Source organism: Anopheles ziemanni, chromosome 3, assembly GCF_943734765.1.
Source record: "Anopheles ziemanni chromosome 3, idAnoZiCoDA_A2_x.2, whole genome shotgun sequence".
In the NCBI taxonomy this organism is placed as follows: Eukaryota; Metazoa; Arthropoda; class Insecta; order Diptera; family Culicidae; genus Anopheles; species Anopheles ziemanni.
Genome location: NC_080706.1, coordinates 56685230 through 56704304, shown reverse-complemented (window position 1 = coordinate 56704304; position 19075 = coordinate 56685230). Strand labels below are relative to the sequence as shown.

The window sequence follows — 19075 nt, the reverse complement described above, 5'->3', positions numbered from 1 at the left end:
AGGCCCAGTCAGTCAAGAGCTGAAGAACCAAAGAAGGTTTTCTCTACATTGATTGTTACTTACATTTTCCCATATAGCTATGATATAACTTATTCTTTTACATTTTAAATAAATGTTTATTACTACCGCCATCCCAATACGGTGCTATTCAATATCAGAGGTTCAAAATGTTGACAGATTCGTCAACAAATAATCGTAAGGATCGTTCGCGTGGCTAGCCACAACACAGTTTTACATAAAGCAACAGAAGTTATACATAAAGGGTCACAAACGTGGGTATCAATAATTGTCCCTTGATTGCCGGGCGCACGCGGAAGAATTGGTTGCGCCAACGTGCGGAGTCCAAGCTCCACCCAAAAGGTCAGCGATGGTGAGCAAAATTACGAAAGCAAGTACACGCAGACTCTCTATCTCTATCCACCAGCTATAGTTCTAGCTGATGCCGACAATGACACACTGCACTAGTGATGGCGTACTCGATCCAAACCCCACAATCAGCATGCGTCGAAAGTGTGGATACGCGATCGTTACGATGTTTGGTTTGATTTCACCATCTTGACCTGACCTTGGGCACCTGTGCGCTTTTGTGCGCTGTTCCGGTCGTCAGTGATCGCCGACCGCTGCAACGCGTGCTTAAAACGAGTTCTGTAATATCCGGGGTGCGTTGTAATTTCCGTGACCTAAGGAATCCCCTTTGGACTGGGCTTTTATTTCCCAGCGACAAAGGGTGGCGTTTTCCATTGCTTACAAACGCACACATGCCCCTTCCCATCTCTCAGCTTGGGTATCCTCGTAATATTCCTTTGTAAAGAAAATTCTGCGAAACTTGCGTCGCTGAGGGCAGGGGGTTTCCGATTGTTAGTCTAGCGCCACGAGGTATCTAATTAATGCCTACACACTTCATTAACTATTGCTCAAGTTTCCTACAATAATATCAACATCAACAAGCAGTAACTAAGGTGCAGTAAATGTTGTAGGTTTTTTAAAAATATGTTTTGTTTGTCGTACGGTTACGCAACATTCCACGCTGTTGATACATAAATCCAAAATTTAAAATCAATGTGAAATATATTTAGCGTCATGAATATAGCAATTAGATGCAAAAAACAAAAAAAAAAAATTAGCCAATAACAAGCACACCAGAGAACCGATTCTATATGAAATAACAGCTTTCAGAACACTCTTTATGTTTGGTATTTTCGTTTCATAGTCTTCAATTCAAATTCTCTAATCACCTAATTATGACAATTACAATTACAGAATTACCAAAAACGAGCGTTCAGAAATCATTTCCGTCTGGTGAATGATGTGTTAAAACAATATCCCGGAATAAAAAGAGAAAATAATAGGAAAATATGTTTTGTATTATTTCTGCCTAACAAACATTGACAAAAAAAAAAAGTATGCCCAGAAGAAACGCACAATGATAAAGCACAGCAACACAATTCAATGAACTTAAAAACTTTCAACTGGTCACCTTCTCTCAACCGTACTCCCAAAAAAGATGATGAAATACTTTTGGACCATATGTGATGTAAGGCTTCGGTCATAAAAAGACAAAAGACCTGTTTGACAAAGCTTTCCTCCGGACAGCGAATTAGACTCGTTAACCATGGCCTTGTCATGCGAATATAATTTCTGTGACGTTTGTAACTCGAATTTAGAGTCTTTATGAGCTGTACCAGACGTTTGAGATCATTTCGAGCATTGCTTTATGAGGTGTCTCAAAGAAACAAGCGCTTGTATAAAATTTTGTAATTGCCCTGATAATGGAGAGAAAAGAAAAACATAATCACGTAAAGATGTAACGTGTGAACAAGCAGGGTCCTAAGAGAGATGAACTCACAAGATCATTGTGTCAACCATATTGAAATGGACGTTGACAATTGGTCTGAGTTTTTATAGTGATAAAATTATGATCATAATAGCAGGTTCTACTGCTACTTTGAAACGGTCACCCTAGGAATATTCTGCGTTGCCCCTACCGACTAACGAACAGCTCAATGACAAAAAATAAAAAAACAAAAATCGGCATACAATAAACCTGAGCTAAAGCTAAGATCGATTGTCAAAAATATAATTTATATTCTAAATGAATCAATGCGATTTGTTCGGAATGAGGTCACCTTTCTTAGGACCCACTTTAATTTGGGAACGAAGTAAATATAAATGATTGAGAGAAACCCAAAAACATGTCATTAAGCATTGTTTGAACTGTTTAAAGTATAATAGTACTAAGACCCAACTGAGTTTTAACTACTAATTTTACTACATCTGAAAATGTGTATAGTAAGTCAAGTAGTTTTTAGGAATTTGTTTAGTAATTTGTTTTTGTTTGAAAACAGTTCCGAATGTTTTGCATTTTTATAAACTGCCTAACTGTAATCAGTTTAGGTACTTGATCCATACGCTTAATTTCAATGCACAGTTTACGAAACCCTCGAAACGTGTGGAAGTTTTACTGCCATAACATTGAACGGAACGGAAACGCGTCCCGATAGCAGGTGATTGCTGATTACGTAAATTTATTTACAACCTCCGTGATACGTGGGCTAAGCAAACATCCGAGAATAATATCAGTCAAATACTAACCACTTCTACGACCTACATTCCATCGCTCCTATCATGCAGACGAGTTTGAACGAATAATTGGAAACATGGTTCCGCACATTACGCTAATCGGTAGTCTGAAAGATAAGATTCAGCTCCAATCGAACACAGGACATACACAGGGAAGTTTGTTTTCCCTACCTCCTTGTTCGCCGATCAACAACATGATGCGGCACATAGGCTATTGCTCGACGAAGTTCACCTTCGTTAACCTCGGACAGCTCAATATTAGCTAGAGGAAATCATAATTGCATTCATAGCCAGCTCAGTTTACATCACATTCAATCGTAAGCAGCTATTCAAATTACGGTAAATCCGCCACAATGGAAAACATTGTTGCATTAAAAATGAATGAATGAATTTTGCATGCGTCGGAGAGTAACAAAACACCCCATCAGCTATCTTTTATTAATGAAAACGACTGTTGAAATGTTTAAAAGGTCAATTTAAAACCTCGCATACAGTGTCCATCGACGGAAATTACATTTAAGATTACTACTCCAGCTCTCGCAATGATTTGCTTTTGCCCAGAAGCAGGACCTTCAATTTGACGTCGTCCACAAGTAGCTGTATCAGACCGTTGAGATCGTTGATAACGCAGCGTTCGTCTTTTCACGAATTAATTAATTTTCCTAATCGATGCAAGTGCGCCAAGAAATCCGATAGCACGCGGTCGATCAACAAGTTGCGCTACAAATGTTGGGTGCTAGTTTGAATCCGAAAAGGAAAGGTATCTCTTTCTTTCCCATGCAGCTTGTTACTGCTACTTCCAGCAAAGGCCTCATCCTTAAGTACCATCCATCCCTTTCGTCCTCCACCGAAGGGCGTCGGTTTGGTTCGTCACAGTAAACGGAAAGGAAAAATGTATATATCAGCGCACAGAACGCTGCGCGGAGCTACGGTGTAATCGCTGAATTCATATCTGACTCACAACAACAAAAACCCGTACCAAAGCTCTGCAAAGGGCTGTTTTGCGAGAGAAAGTTCTCTCGGAAGCTTCGTCACAGGAATGGATTGAACCAAACGATGTTTTCCGTAAAAGGTTTGGTGGAGAGTGCAGTCCCGTATCTTCACAGCGAACCCATTCCTGTGACGCCTGTTCCCCTTTCCGGGTAGGATAAAATTTTGTATAAAAAGGCAAACCGTTGGCACTTCCGGCGTTAGACCGTACCAGCCGTTGGGTTATGCCATAGGTGCAACAAGTGAAAGTTTCTTCAAATTATTAAAAATTTCAAATAAAATTTTAAAATCGTGAACAGTGTAAAGTGTTGATAACTTGTAGTCGACTATAAGGTGATAATTTTGCATGTGCAGTTTGATATGTTTAAAAAGATTTTTTTAACCAAGTGTAATTTCGCACGTTTTCAGTGATACTTAGGAACGATTTTATTAATAGTAACACTAATTGTGCATTGGACGGAACAATTGAAAGTATTTCGATTCTAAGTATTTCAAAGCTTATTCGTTGAACAAAACTTAAGATACAAGAAGATTTTTATAAGCGATAAGAGATGATGTATTCAATAGAAAACATGCTTTTTCGGAAGATAGAATCTATCGCGAATCTTGATTATAATATCATCTCTAGAGAAGGGTGTCCGCATATATTTAGATATTACGCTTTACGACAACTATTTACAACCAGCTGTTCATACACAATATTCGAGTATCATCTGGTTGTTAGCACTGTGACTGATCAAATATTGATTATCATATCGAACAGGTCGACTGCACCAACAAGATAAACCATATGACAGCCAAACATTCATCCGAACTAACATTAATAAAACTTTAAGTACTTTGTGAATCACTAATGGGTAATCTTGTGTTCGCAAATGTACAAACGGTACGCATCGCTGCCATGCCCTATCACTGAACCAAACATGCTGGCGTAGATTCCTGGATACTCCCAATTTTGTATGGGAAATTATTCAAGCATGTCAGGCATGTTGTACATGCAAGAAGAGTAGTGCCAATAAACTTCACTTACGCACCAATATTTGGTACGCTCTATGTAAGAAAGGTGCTAATAACGGGTTAATTTTGAGCACAAATAAATTCCATTGGTACGTCATGGGGCCATCCCCTCAGTAAATGGAAGAAATCTACATCGTTTTCAAAACTCGTGGCTCAAAACACCAAAATGACTCACTGCAGTGGGAATTTCTATATGTTTGCTATAGAATTCATGAACAATTCGACAACGCTTCTGATTTACCTCGCCATCCAAAGATGTTGAAAAATACAGGCATCTCCGTTCGTAAGAAGATTGTTTACTGGCCACAAACCGCATCCAAGCACAGCTTCAGTCACCTACGTTGCCAATTTGCCCGGAAAGTCAAACAATTCAATTATATTCCAATCGTGTCAATTGCGATATTTTACGGAAAAATGTCAACAGATAAGTAAACTTCTTCACCGCCGTAAAGTACTGAACGTTAAAACAAAGTTATCGAAGATCGGGAGATTCATTTGTATACTGATTTTTTACCTTTTTTTTTGCACAACTGCCCAACGTCGTTGCATGATCATACCCCGGGAATGACAGATTTTCTAGGTTGATTGATCAGCAAAACTGTGAAGGACAACTTATTGTAGCGTCTACTGCAAACAACCCAGTATTTTTGGTTAATCAAAAAGTTTTAAAAGTGTTTACTCACCCACTTCCGGCGTCTAAAAGGTCTATGAAAATATGTTTTCAAGATAGGGCGAAAAGCGTGGGCAAACTCGAGCGACCTGCTGTAGCCATTTCCGTTGGCATTAATTTTTTACATTTACCAATCTACGGCATCTCCTTCCGGCACCGAAAGAGCACATGTCTACAAAAGGTTAAAATCCACAACTTCAAATCAGTGATAAGCCACGTTGTGTTGGTCAAACATAAACGCTTGCCGGGCAAAAAGACGGGTGTTCCGGGAGATTCCGGAACTACGGTCATTACTTTTCCTCGTCCCTGCTTCTGATCATAACTGGACGACTAATTTATGTCATTCATTATTCTTTCGCCAGTAGCTTTGTTCCTTCACAACGGCCAGTAATAACAATTTAACCAAACAGGAAAGTTTTTAAAAGCAATATTTGAAAGGCTCATGCTTTAGGACAATAATCAAAAAGCGCTACGTACAATAATGATCGCGAAATGCAAACTATCTATATTTCAATAGCCAAAGTTCTTGTTCTTATCGTAACGACTGTCTTCGGCCATGCCTGCCCCATGATGGAGTTTTCCAATAAATTGAGAGAGGAATGTGAATTTGTACCTTATTTGTAGTATATTGTTCTCATGTTCTTGTTCTGTGTTCTTTTCCGCTTCATCATTTCGATTGCTAGAATGGAAAATGAAAACTAAAAGGTCCAATCAATGAAAGTTACTTTCTCATTCGCTGCTGTTCACGGTCCTTTCTGCACACACACCCCACTCCACCTAATTTGTTTGAATATTTCTTTTCATTTTTCAATATCACTTCATGTCGCGGGGAAACTGCAAATCGCTTGTGGGATGCACCCACTCGAAGATACCGAAGCCTCAACGGCATTTACTAAAGACAGCACCACAAGAAAGATGGCTTCCACCACTTTTACTCAGCGTCTGATCGTGGCCCTAATGGTCTGCACCCTGATCGTCGATCTCAGCACACTGACCGCCGCCCGGCCGCAGGACAGCGATGCAGCCTCGGTAGCAGCCGCCATCCGGTACCTGCAGGAACTGGAGACTAAACATGCACAACACGCTAGACCGAGGTAAGTGCCAGGGCGCCTACCAAGGGCTACTGACTTCTTTGAAAAAGGCTTGAGAGGAATTCGACTTGGGACCCCATTACGTTGCTTAACAACCGTCACCAACGTCGTCGTCGTCGTCGTCGTCGTCAGTTGATCGTGGGGCGTTGTCTCGAACAACAACATCAGTATCGAAACCGATCGAATAAGCCTTGGTCCTGGTCAAGGCCGTTCGGCCGTAAATCAGCTCAGTATGCATTAATAACGATGACAGGTCAGAGTGTGTATGCTTCACGGGTATTCCCCACCGTTACGAAGGAAATTACATTTCCCTGCAAAGCTTCGCACACTGTACTGCCTGCGGGTCCTTCTGCCCTTCTGTGCTGGCTAGAACTCCAGCTGGGCTAGGCCGCCACAAACTTCTCGTGATTACGAAGGATGCATTCAATTGTCCAGTGAAGTTTCACTAGGGTTTTGGAATAGCAAGCAGAGGCTCTAAGAGTTGGAGGTTCGCCTACGAACTGAACGCATCGTTTTGGAATACTTGTTTTACCGGTTTTTGAAATTCTTACAATTTCGTTGAACTTTCCTCTAGGTATCGACTCCCTACCACTAGAGCTGTTCCATGGATGGTCTTTCAGTACCTACGATAAAGTGAGGAAAATAATAAATAAGTTGGTCAGTGAAATAAGAAAGGAAGGAGAGAGCACATTTTTCTCATCTACCTAAGAATCTTTGATTACTTTCCAATTTCGCCCGACCTACCTTACGCAGAAACAATCACAGGTGGTCCTGCAATGAAAAAAATATCGCAATCGTTTCCCAACCAATACCAACCTGTATGTTAGCAGGAGATGGAATTGCGTTGCTGAAGTAACCCACTAAAAGGTCATCGCCCATCGGTTATTACAACCACAGGTTTACACTACCTTCACAGCCAAGATTACGTGGACTGACCCAGTCTATCCTTAGTTGCACTACCTCTTGCAACCCATCATGCCTGCGCTGAATGTTGTGAAGATGATATGTCGATCATTGTCATGTTATTGGTACATGTGCGAGTTTAAATTCACCATTCACTCCAACACCAACGCGTCATTAATTTATAATACTCTACCAATCAACGCTCTCAGACATCGTTGTGAATCGTTTCTTTTTCCTTATCGCCGGGACCGTATCAATTCGAAGCCTTAAGGCCTTTCATGATACTAAACGGTGTCCCAGAAAGTATAAGCACGATTTCAAAATTAGGTAAAAAAGAAAACCTGTTCCAGAAACTGAATTTTTGTTTCATAAATTGTGTTTGGGTTCTGTTCTGGACTATTTGCGAAAAACAAAAATTTTAAAAATTTAATCGTATGCTAATGACCGCACTTTTGATCTGTCGCCTCCGATATGGCTCAGCACAGACTTGTCATGAACGGTTTTCGACACTTTTGAACGGTTTTACAGTTTTTTTTTAAAACTGTCGATGTTTTTCGAAGCTTTAAAATGTTTTCTCAAGTGTGCCTTCGTTAGCGCCCAAAATATCTCAATTGGTCTGGTCTTGGTCGACTCTTCGTCGAACTGATGCATGAGGGTTGACCACACAGCAGCTTGTCGTACAGCTTCCGGGCCCGATGTTTAATGCATGCAGCCTAATTTGCACTCCGTTTCGATTTCTTTTGGATTTTGTACGATTTTAAATTCAATCTTGCCTTGGACGTTACTTTTTGACGTACCCATTTGTTGAGCCACATCGCGAATGGAACTTTCCTATTTTTGCTTGAATGCTTTTGCTCTTTCCCGGTTCAACTGTTGGTCGATGGGACCAGGTTTTTGACCACTTTTCGGCGTATCCTCGAAGCTGGACTCCTCCCGAAACTTTTGGATGGCGGTTCGTACGGCTCTGATACTCACACCTACCGATTTCGCCAATTTCCTTAGCGAAATGTAAGGAGTCGAACACCATTTGTGCAGAACGCTTTTGCGCTTTTTGACGGAAATGCCTCGCATTTTAACAGAAACGGTTGAAAAAATAGTTTCGATGCACTATCTAGTAGGTTTGAATGTAAACAATCAAACACCCGAAGAATCAACTGTTTGGCGTCATCCGTTTTCCAGAAACATAATTTAGAAATCGTGCTTATACTTTCTGGGACACCCTTTAAGCAATGTTTGATTTGGAACTAGATTAAAATAGTTTAATATATTTATAGCACTGTTTCCTATCTTAACACGATCTCAACCGAATATAATCGTCCTCTACATCACAGTATTCTACAAAACATTCGAAGAAATAGTTCCTTGTACTAGATCTGAATGCTGCCGAAAAAATAATTAGGCTTAGGGGTTCCCTTTTATCTGAATAACCTTGAAGAATAACACAGTTTGGCCGGCAGGCGGACCAACGGAGAATAAGATGATAATACTACACAACACACACTTCATCCTTTTCAAGGAGTTCTTTGTAAATAAGCAATGTTCAGTTTGTAACAAGTAAACACCAAAATCTGTTTTTCAATTCTACTATTTAGAAGAATTGTGCTTTTTTGTAGCAATTGTTAACATTTTCAATTATTACTCGATGTTGAATTCCTTTTACTGAAATTATTTTATATTTTTCATTGAGTGTTTTAAACAAAGGATTACGCATTCAATAAACGATGGATCAATAGTGCAATTTTGCCTCCGATAGGATTGCAGCTAACCATCGTATCCAGGTTTTAAATAAATAACTTTTTTATTGCTCTGAAGAAAGTTTCGTAGCTTGTGTGAGTTATGCAATAATGACATTTTTTACCAAACAGGATGGAGTTCTATCAAGTGATTTTCAAGCACGTCAGTGGAAAAGGCATTCCAAACAGAAAAATGCTAAAAAACACGTTTTCCGCTCGCATGTGGAGGAACTGTAGGATGTGCTGCCGTCAATGTTATTTGATACCGGCGTAAACCGCCACAAGAACAAAAGGAGAGTCAACTGTACAAAACGGAGAAAAATCCCGAGACAGTAAAAAAAAGACAAACAAATCCAAAACAATTTTACCCGTTCTTTTGTTTGATCTATTTGTCGTGTGTTTGAAAGTACCCAGCACTCACGCTAGTTGAGGAAATCATGGCGTCATCCAAAATGACATCGAAACGAATATTTCGCTGTATTAGGCTAATGCCGTCGTGATATGATACCTATCACTTAAATTTCAATTCCACTGGGTGCTGGCGATGGAATGAATTCAATCGATTTACGAATTGCGGAATACGGATAAAACATAAGATGTTTCTAGCATATTAAAGGAGTTACCTCAAACCGACTTTGTCAAAGGCAATAAGCAAAGTTCAAGCCACCTGAGAGATAAAAGAAAAGCCACTGAGGAAGTGATCGTGGTAAACTGGTCACCTGCAGCTTCTTTACCAGTTTGGGTAACGAGAGGAGATGAGAAGAGAATGGAAAAGTCTACACAATCTTGCAAAAATACTTCTAACAGCATTACTCCTTCCTTCGAAGAACAAAGACCATAGCAACAGACCAGAGTAGGAGACATATAAACATTACAAACTAATTAATGACTGATAGTTGTCATGCGAAAACACATTGAGTATTTGAACATGTTACTGACTGATAACTAATGATATACATTTGGTCAACAATTACATTAGAAATCGGGTTTACTAAATTTTATTTTAAGCCATTAGACAATTTCTTTTCTATTAGACCTTTTCTTATCCATACTGAGTATGTTAAATCGATAAATGATGGCAGTAAATCCAGCATTTCACTAATATTTATTTCATTCGGCTCCAATATTAGTCGATACAGAACAAATTATGTGTTCTAAATCTTACCACCATTTTTCTTCCTACTCCAAAGTAAAATGCAGTGGAATAGTTTAATTTCACACGCCCTTCTGACATCGCAAACAGCCATCATTTTCTTTAAAAATAAACTTACATGGAAACATTATTACGGCTACTGAAACCGACTGAGTTTCGAGTTTCAGATGCTTCAGCATGTTTCTTTTATTACAAATTCTTTTCACGGTTAAAGGTTTTCAGCTAGAAGAATAGAGTTTACAACCATGCTTATGTCGGATCATTTTGGATCGAAATTGGTGTTCAAATATCGCTTCTACATTCATCTAAACCAGTGGCGGGTTTAACTGTGCGCGGACTGAGCGACCGCAGGAGGCTCCGAGCTTTTTTTCCAAATTCACTCCAACACCAACGCGTCATGACATCGAAACGATGGATAAGAAAAGGTCCAAATTTTCTACAGTATTCATAAATCTTTTTTAATGATCGACAGTTAATAGATTGGAACGGGGTCAGTCTTATAATAGTGGATAACTTACTGTTAATAATATAACATAAAAATCAATTATAAAAACCATAACGAACTAATGAAAGGAAAGTCCAGTATATAATCAGAGTCGAAGAGTAACAAAAGAAAAATGTTTTATAGTCAGTTATTTGATAAGTCAGCTGCTGGCGTTAGGAACGAAAAGTGTTTCTATAACCTTCTAAAACGAGTTACTTGTTTAAACGAATGCTAAACAATGGGGAAAGTATTTTGTATTTTGAGACAAAATTAATATAACCAAACTTTGAGGAATTCGCCAGAAAACTTATTAATTGAAAGATAAAAGTAATAGCTAACGTTGATTTTGTTGAAAAGTATGTAAACAAGATGAAAATTTATTTCTTAACGACGTTTCGTTACGTTAATTTCGAAACATTCAGGAAAACGTTTTCTTCTTCATCGAAATTAGTGGTCTGAATACTGCGAAACACTGTTGTGATCCAACAAAACATAAATAAAAAGAAAGCCGTTTATGAGCAGGTGTTACAGGAAGATGTATGTATGTTTCCAGAGTAAATCTAAGCTTATGTTTTGAAAGGAATAACTAAACTAGTTTTAAAATATTCTTTATTGTTTTATTTTGAAAGTATATGGAATCTTTGCGAATATTAATCATCAAAAGAATGTTGCTGTACTTCTGAACACAGACAACAAAAGATAGAAAATTCTCTTACTGATGTCAAACAATCAATTAACGGTAGAGTGGCGATACTTATTTAGTTTGGAGCCGGTTTGAACCAAAATGTCTTACTCAGCGGTCGGATCCAAATATTCGGTTTCTTACGATAATACTAAATATTGAAACGAGCGTCGACAATCGGCAAAAGTTTGTTTTTATTTATAAAAGAAATTTGATACCATCCAACATGTGCGAATAGTTTTTGTTACTGTTTTCATTAGCTATAATGACCCGGAAAAGCTAAGACGAATGATCATCACATTGTATTTTGTTCGTTCATATACTTTTGAGAGGGAAATGAATACGAATAATATGTTTTGTGGTAGCTTGTGGAGAATAGACTAGAATGTTCGAATCGATTTTCCTTTGTAATTTTTCGATAGCATAAGCTGGATAAGAAATCAACAGATGCAAACAAAACTGTATTATTGGATTGGATCAAGATTTAAACTATGGTTTATTAGAGAGTATCCGCTAACTGGGTAAAAAGAGAGTAAGAATAGCGCAGATAATAGATCCACTGGCAAAGAACAGAAACGTGAAAGTGCAGTTTTGCTCCATAATAAGTCCTACAAGATTACTCCCAAAGACACTTCCTAACCGTCCCATCATGAGACTGAGGCACACGGCCATCGCACGTACGTTTGTGGGAAAGATTGAAACGGTTGTTCCGTTGAGAACAGAGATCGATGTTCCGGCGAACACAAGGAAGGCGCAGAATAGCGCCACCATCGCAACCGGATTGTCCACGAATTGAAGGGCGATTCCGGAAAACCCAGATAAGAACAGGTTGGACGCTACCAAACACTTACGCCCCACTTTGCGCATCAGAACCGACATTGCAAGGTACAATGCCGTGTATAGTCCGCCGAGTGTGATGGCGTAGATGAAGACCTGTTCGTTGACATTATCATTGCATGTGGCGGCGACAGTTATGCGTTCATCTTCCAAGAACGCAGCTGCATCACTCATTAATGATGCATCTAAGGCTTCGCAGACGGTCACATCAGTTGCATTGGAAGTGGTCAGTCGGTTGATAATGTCCGGGAACCACAGTCCCATACCAGCGGACCTGTATGAAATGAGATGAAATCATCCGGTAAAGAACACAATATCATGTATCTCTCATTCACACTTACACCACAAACAGCCCAAACTGCACAGCGCAACAGATGATAAAATTTCCTAAGTTAGGTCGTTTAAATAGAGGTACTGTTTGATTCCAAACACTACTCGCTATATGATAGAATCCCCCGGAGCTACTCGAGGGGACGCTACGATCCTTCTGCCCCGGTTCAGGTGTGATATATTTGACAGGAAAGTCGTTCGCTGTGGTGTTGGGGTGGTTTTCCAGATACAGCCGCACCAGAATGGCGAACGCTTCGGACTCTCGACCTCGGGATAGATAGAACTTCGGGCTTTCCGGGAGTGCCATCAACCAAAAGGCGCCGATTAGCGTCGGTAATGTGTAGACGAAAAAAAGAAAACGCCAAGGCCTAAGCATCAGGTCAGTGAAGGGAAGTGCCAGCGACCATTCGAAGGAAAGCAAGTACCACCCAGTCGCTGAACCAGAGCAAACGCGTCAGGAAAGAAAAATATAGTACATGAACCGGGTTCAAAATGTCAACGAACCAACAGCACCACCATTATTTCGAATTAAAATGGAAACGTAAACTTAAAAGCTCCTGTTTCAGATACTTACTTGCTGTAAAAACAGCTGATAATCCCACAGCCACGCTGGCGTACGTTATCACCATCGTGCGGTTCACGGTCTTAAAAAATTCTCCCAGGTACGCAAAGACTGTAGCTGAAGGTGCAGAAATGCTATAAGAACAGATGAAAAATCGCAAAAATTCCTGTTAATAATGACAAGTCACAACCACGGGGGTGGGTCGCACTCTACTTACAACACTCCGACTAGGAAACGCGTTACGGCCATCATGGTGAAGTTTATCGATAAACCTGACACCAGCGCACATAGGGCGGTCAGAAGCAACGACACAATGAGTGTACTCCGGCGACCTTTTGTATCCGCCATATAGCCCCAGAAGTGTGACGAAACGATGATTCCTGGAATGGATATTCACAAAAATGGGTAATGAAAAGAAAACTTCCACGTGTACCATCCATCGTCCGATACTCTGTGCTCGATTTTCAAATCCACCTTCTGACTTCTATATTAAGTCACTGCCCTAATTAATGAGCCGTGAAATGAGTTCCTTCTGACCGTACTTCTTGCTGCGACTACAAACACGATGAGCAAAGAAAGATTCCTTTTACACTGATAACTTATCCCGCAGTGTTCATGATAAATTATCTATACTTATATTATATCATGAATAAACTGATGGAGACGTTTCATTTTTTTGTTCTTGACAAAACTACGAAATTTTCCTACGCAACACAATTTTACGATTCTGTTTACGGACCTGTAGTCGGAAAAATAAAACGGCAAATTAATCCTGCTTATCAAACTAGATAAAAATAAGTCTTTTGAGATAAAAATAGACTGCAACGCACGATCAGCAACTGCACAAGTTCAATCTTGTATATTCTAGAGTTCACTTAGTAACACTTCTGCAGATTTTATTACAACGGTCGTAACTCATCACGACTCTTTTATCTTCATCTGAACCTACTCGGTAGTTTGGGTAAACAACGCTATAAATTGATGTCGCGTGGCTCACAAAATAATCCGTGACGACAACAATCATCTCTGAAGGTTTGTTGTTATCAAATAAACAGTCATAAGCAGTGCTCGCCAATTCCACGTCAGCAAAGCTGTATCCAAATCATGGAGTTTGCTTCACATGGAAAGTGCTTAGAAAACATTGTGTGAATTTATAGGATACATGTCACTCTTTCTACAATTAGATTTTCTCTACACAATTTTTTTCCAAATTTATCATAACCGATTCATAAAACCGTTTAAATGTTTAAACAATATACAGAGAGATATTTATGTATTCTTATTTCATTCATTATTTCAACCTTATGTACTCATTTTACCTGCAAAGCTCACTCCGGTCAAAATGCCTTTGTCGGTTGATGATAGACTTAAGTCACACTGTGATGCAGGAATAATTATAGAAATACCCATGGTTTCGTTCAGAACTGCCATCATAACCATAGAGGAAGCTATAAATATGTGCAGTGTGGTCCTTCCAAAACCTGTTTAGCCGGAATCAACTTAATTAAAGCTGGTGATTTAACCCATGATCGATCAAACATTACCAACAATATCCAGCACTTCATCAAAACTATAACTCTTGGATTCGAGATCTATGGGCAGGCCGTTGGTCAGTGTTTTACTGCCTTCTACAGTGAAAACCGGAGTTCGATTCACTTCGGAACGCATGTTATCAAACTTTTTCGTAGTAAACTGTCTGCTAGCTACATTGGAGAAAACCAAAATGCCCTGAATTGCAAAGCACTAAACAAAGCAGTTTTATTCAACAACACACGGTATCACTGTAAGGCTACTGCCGCATTAAAGTCTACGGCACGTACTGAGATTTAAATTCTCTGCCACAGTGGCTTAAATTACTTTCTTTGCTCGCAAACAGCCAAGAGATTTGTACATTGCTTGTTGCTGTTTGCTTTGATAAGAGATCCACCGGTACAAAATTGTTGAAAGTACGTTGGTTAGAACAATTATAATCAGTACGATTAAGGCTCCTGTCAAAAGAAACCCAGTTTTTCAAGCTTCCCGTTCCTTTCATTACGATTAATAAAACATATTTTGAAATTAAAGTATAGCCATTAAGGCATAGCCCAAGCAGAGCATATGCTATGAACAATGTATGCCAAGCTTCTATTATTGAAAAATTATTGTTTGTTTCATTTATATTATCTAAAATCACAGCTCGATATTATATCAAAATTATCTTCATAAAGCATCCCTCTTTGAAAGAAAATCTTCGTCACGATAAAATGTTTCGTTCATCCCTCTTTTATCCGACTCTAGATCATTTATTTCAGTTAATGGAATTTATTTGCACAGCGGCGAAATGTTTAGAACCACTCGGAAATTTGAGTTACTACATAATTCAAATTGTTCATGTGACGCATAGTCACATGTTTGTGAAAAGAGCATGTTCGTACACGTTCAATAGTAAATAATCCACTCGGAAGTGTGATAGTCACCCCTAGGTTACAAGGTACGGATGTAGATAAATCACTCATGTGAGGAAGGATTAAAACGGTGAATATGGTGCCTACATATAGTTTTCTAATCATTGTTTTCCACAAATAGTAGTGTTTTATAGTAGAGGTAAATGATATACGTGGGAAGTGTGAACTATTAGTAATGTTAGGTCCATTGTCCATATAAAACAGACAAGTTCTCAACATTAAATCTAGGCACAAAAGAAAATACTTGGTTGGTTGAACATAAAAATATTATGTTGTTTTAAGTGCAAGAAGTACGATTATATTAGTTTTAAAGGTTTCCTAGATTTAGTACAAACCACTCGGTTTCCAGGAATATTTGTTTAAACTTTCGATTTTAAGTTCAACATTTGTTCTCTTCCCAAAATTTTATCTTCTATTTTATATTTTAGTTTTTATTTGTATGTACACTAAAAACTCGACGAATACTTAACTGTCGCCTCTGAAACTTTAAACCCATCAAATTTAAGCACCGAGAATGTTGTTGAATATTTGTTTGATTCCTGTTTTTTAACAAAATCATCTAAATTTTACATTTGAAACTATGTTTTACAAACATAAACAAAACAAGCATGTACGATCGCTACACATCTTGGCAAACAAACAGCACATCATAAAATGCACAAAATCTTTATTTATGTAGCACAAACCAATAATAATACGTTTTACGTTTTACGTGAAACAATAATAATTAGTAGCAATTTCGGGATTATCATTAATACAACCACAAATTTGGACTCATACACGGTACTAATAAAAAGAACCGAAAAGAACCTGAATACGAAAATGTGTGCACCGCTGACCACTACTGTATCCTAATGACACAGCCATATGTTCAGATGTATCCATTCATGTTGTACAGCAGGGTTTATAAGGCACGGAGGGAAACGATGAATTTTCAATTGTTTTAAGTATACATTAATTGTAACTGTTACATTAGACTTCACAAAACAACTAAATATCATAAAATAGAAAGTTTTGTCCAGACATGAATTTGAACCGATGCTTCCTGGAAGTGTTTCAAATAAGGTTTTGAGGAAGGGGTCAAAGCATAACTTTTTAACAAGTGTAAAACCATAACTCTCAAGTGAAGAGTAAAAAATAACTCTTTTCTGGCCCTCTTCTTAGCCGATCATCACCGGGGCGTCAAACTCCCAGCTCCTGGGTCATTACATAAATGTTAAATTTACTATAAGCGACTACTTTTGATAGGCATAGTCGAATGCTTTTTATTGCCATTTTAATACGAATTTTGTAATGCATCGAGTGTTATAGAAGATAAACTTTCTTTTTAAAACATAGTTTTACTGCACCTACTTTCTTTACTACAGATTTGCTTGAACTAGCTCTTAGGAGCTAGGGTGAGTAATTATGGGTATACACTTTTCCTTTTATAGTCCAGCCATCTTGCTGGTCTCTTTTTTCTATCTCATCTATCTGTGTGTGTCTCTGTGTTTTCTTGTAGGTTGGTACGAAGTGAACTTCCCCCCAATATAAACGGTATTCATTCGGGACTTGACAAAATTATTGGATATTTCATCCTAGAAGCTATCGACAGAGCACACTCGACTGACGCTAGACCCAGGTGAGCCGCTATCACCGAATCCGTACCGCAAATCCTTCTCAATCGATCCCCTCTTCCCTTATCCGTTGTGTGATCTCACAAAATCCTATGCATTTCCATGCGGCCAGTTAGAAAAAGAGGACGACAACTGACGACTAAGGACGTATTATGTCTTACCAAGCATGCAATATAACCCCTGGTGTATCGTTTATACGCGCAATTTGAATGGTTACCTTTGATCATGTTTCCTTTTCATGCATTATCTTTTGCAGATTTGGAAAACGTGGTGGCTTCCTGAATCCAGCAGTGTTTGGCCAAGACGAACAAGAGGTAATACCGGAAATCGCTGACACATCGTCACGCTAATCTATCGTTGGTGTGATGTTATCTGTTTGAATAAAAACAGCGGAACTTTTACAGGCTGATTGGCAGGATTCAACATTTTCGAGATGAACAACTTCCATCTAATGTCTAAATGATGTCTAAAGATCGGCTCTACCCGGCCAAATATATCGTAACACAACCATCCAGCCCTCAACAGTCCCATCGCAGCTTACGATCGCTATGAACACCTTTTTATTTAGCACTACCGATAGTTGCTCGAAGTCTATGAGACATTCGATCATATTTTACACGCTACAAACAACATCTGCACCTACATTATCGTACTCCTTGGATATCCATAACACGCCATTCCTAGCCTTTTGATCTTCCCTTATTGACACCCATCAAAATGGTGTATGAACCTTCGCCTATCATAATTGTAAAGATTATTCCACTAGAGTATTGAAAGCACTCTTCAATTCTCCACGAACTTAAAATATTGGACTTGAAGATCAGAGCAATGTGGGTAAAAGCGAAATAAAATATACCAAAACAAAATGATAAAATACACATTTTCATCGGTGCAGTTATTTACATGTACATTCTAAAATATGCGTTTGTGTACCAATGTAAAAATCATGCAACGGATATTTACTGTTTGACTTTACGTTCAGGCAGAAGACAGAAAACAAAATAAATCCTTCATGCTTAGTATGAATGTTCAACCCAGCACCACTGTGTACTAATTATTCTAATTAATTGCGTTGTCAAGCGAAAAAAGTTTTCCAGTAACATATGCAGCGTATTAATGAAGTGTAATCAAAACCTTAAAAAAAATTAAACTTCATACGCCGTATTTTTTTAAATTGATACTTGAGAAATATTATTTGAATTTGGAAATCTATTGAAATACTATGTTTTCCTATTTGTTTAAGGCTCAACCAAAGATTGATAAATATGGAACTTCTACTCACAAAACGTGACTTGGTCCTCCGAAATAATCTCTGTTGTAAACAATCAATCGTAAATTTTTTGCTAATATTTCTCTCTTTCCATTGAAACTAAAACACATGTTTGTTTCGTAAACAAGTGTATTCCATTCATATTATTCTATCAAAGTGGATAACTCAAATTTACACCGATCAGGAGGGTCTAACACCTGGTGGCGTAGGTTTGAATCTCAAACGAATGCCATGATAGAGAGAATTGTTTATCCACGGATGATGTGTAGAATATACGTAGGTTGCCTTCTAAGTTTCGGGATTTGAAAAAACTGGTGATGCAATCTACCAACTAACAATTTTATCGTAAAGTTTGACGTTTACAGAACGTTTTGACATACGTACACAGAACGTTTTGACATACGAGTGCTATTTGTGTTGTTAAAAAAAAGTTTAAAGTTTCAATGTCCGCCAAATTGTGGAATTGGGTCGTGGACATTTTCGTGCGATTATTTGTTGCAACTTTCGACGTGAATTGACACAGCAGTAGTGCATGAATGAACTTAATTCAACTGTTGGTGATGAAGCTTCATCAATGATCAGTATTTATCGATGATTTGGAGAATTACCCAACCAGCAAGAACCGTTTCGATCGCGAACCGGTCACGCATCCACCATGGATCAGAGAGTGACGCATACACCAATCGAATTTGCCGTCGCACTCGCACCGCCGG

General features: G+C 38.6%; 2 protein-coding genes across 2 annotated transcripts; one reads left to right on the top strand and one right to left on the bottom strand.

Moving 5' to 3' along the window:
• The first annotated feature begins 6172 nt into the window (after positions 1–6172).
• Positions 6173–17551, top strand: LOC131285074 (neuropeptide F-like). The gene is made up of 4 exons (XM_058313933.1): positions 6173–6351; positions 16978–17097; positions 17349–17406; positions 17483–17551. The coding sequence occupies exons 1-4, from the start codon at positions 6173–6175 to the stop codon at positions 17549–17551; spliced, it is 426 nt and encodes a 141-aa protein (XP_058169916.1).
• Positions 11817–14700, bottom strand: LOC131287557 (synaptic vesicle glycoprotein 2C). The gene is made up of 6 exons (XM_058316615.1): positions 14577–14700; positions 14352–14513; positions 13250–13412; positions 13045–13166; positions 12482–12905; positions 11817–12414 (listed from the first exon to the last, which is right to left on the bottom strand). Exons 1-6 carry the CDS (start codon positions 14698–14700, stop codon positions 11817–11819), a joined length of 1593 nt encoding a protein of 530 aa, XP_058172598.1.
• Positions 17552–19075: the final 1524 nt, after the last annotated feature.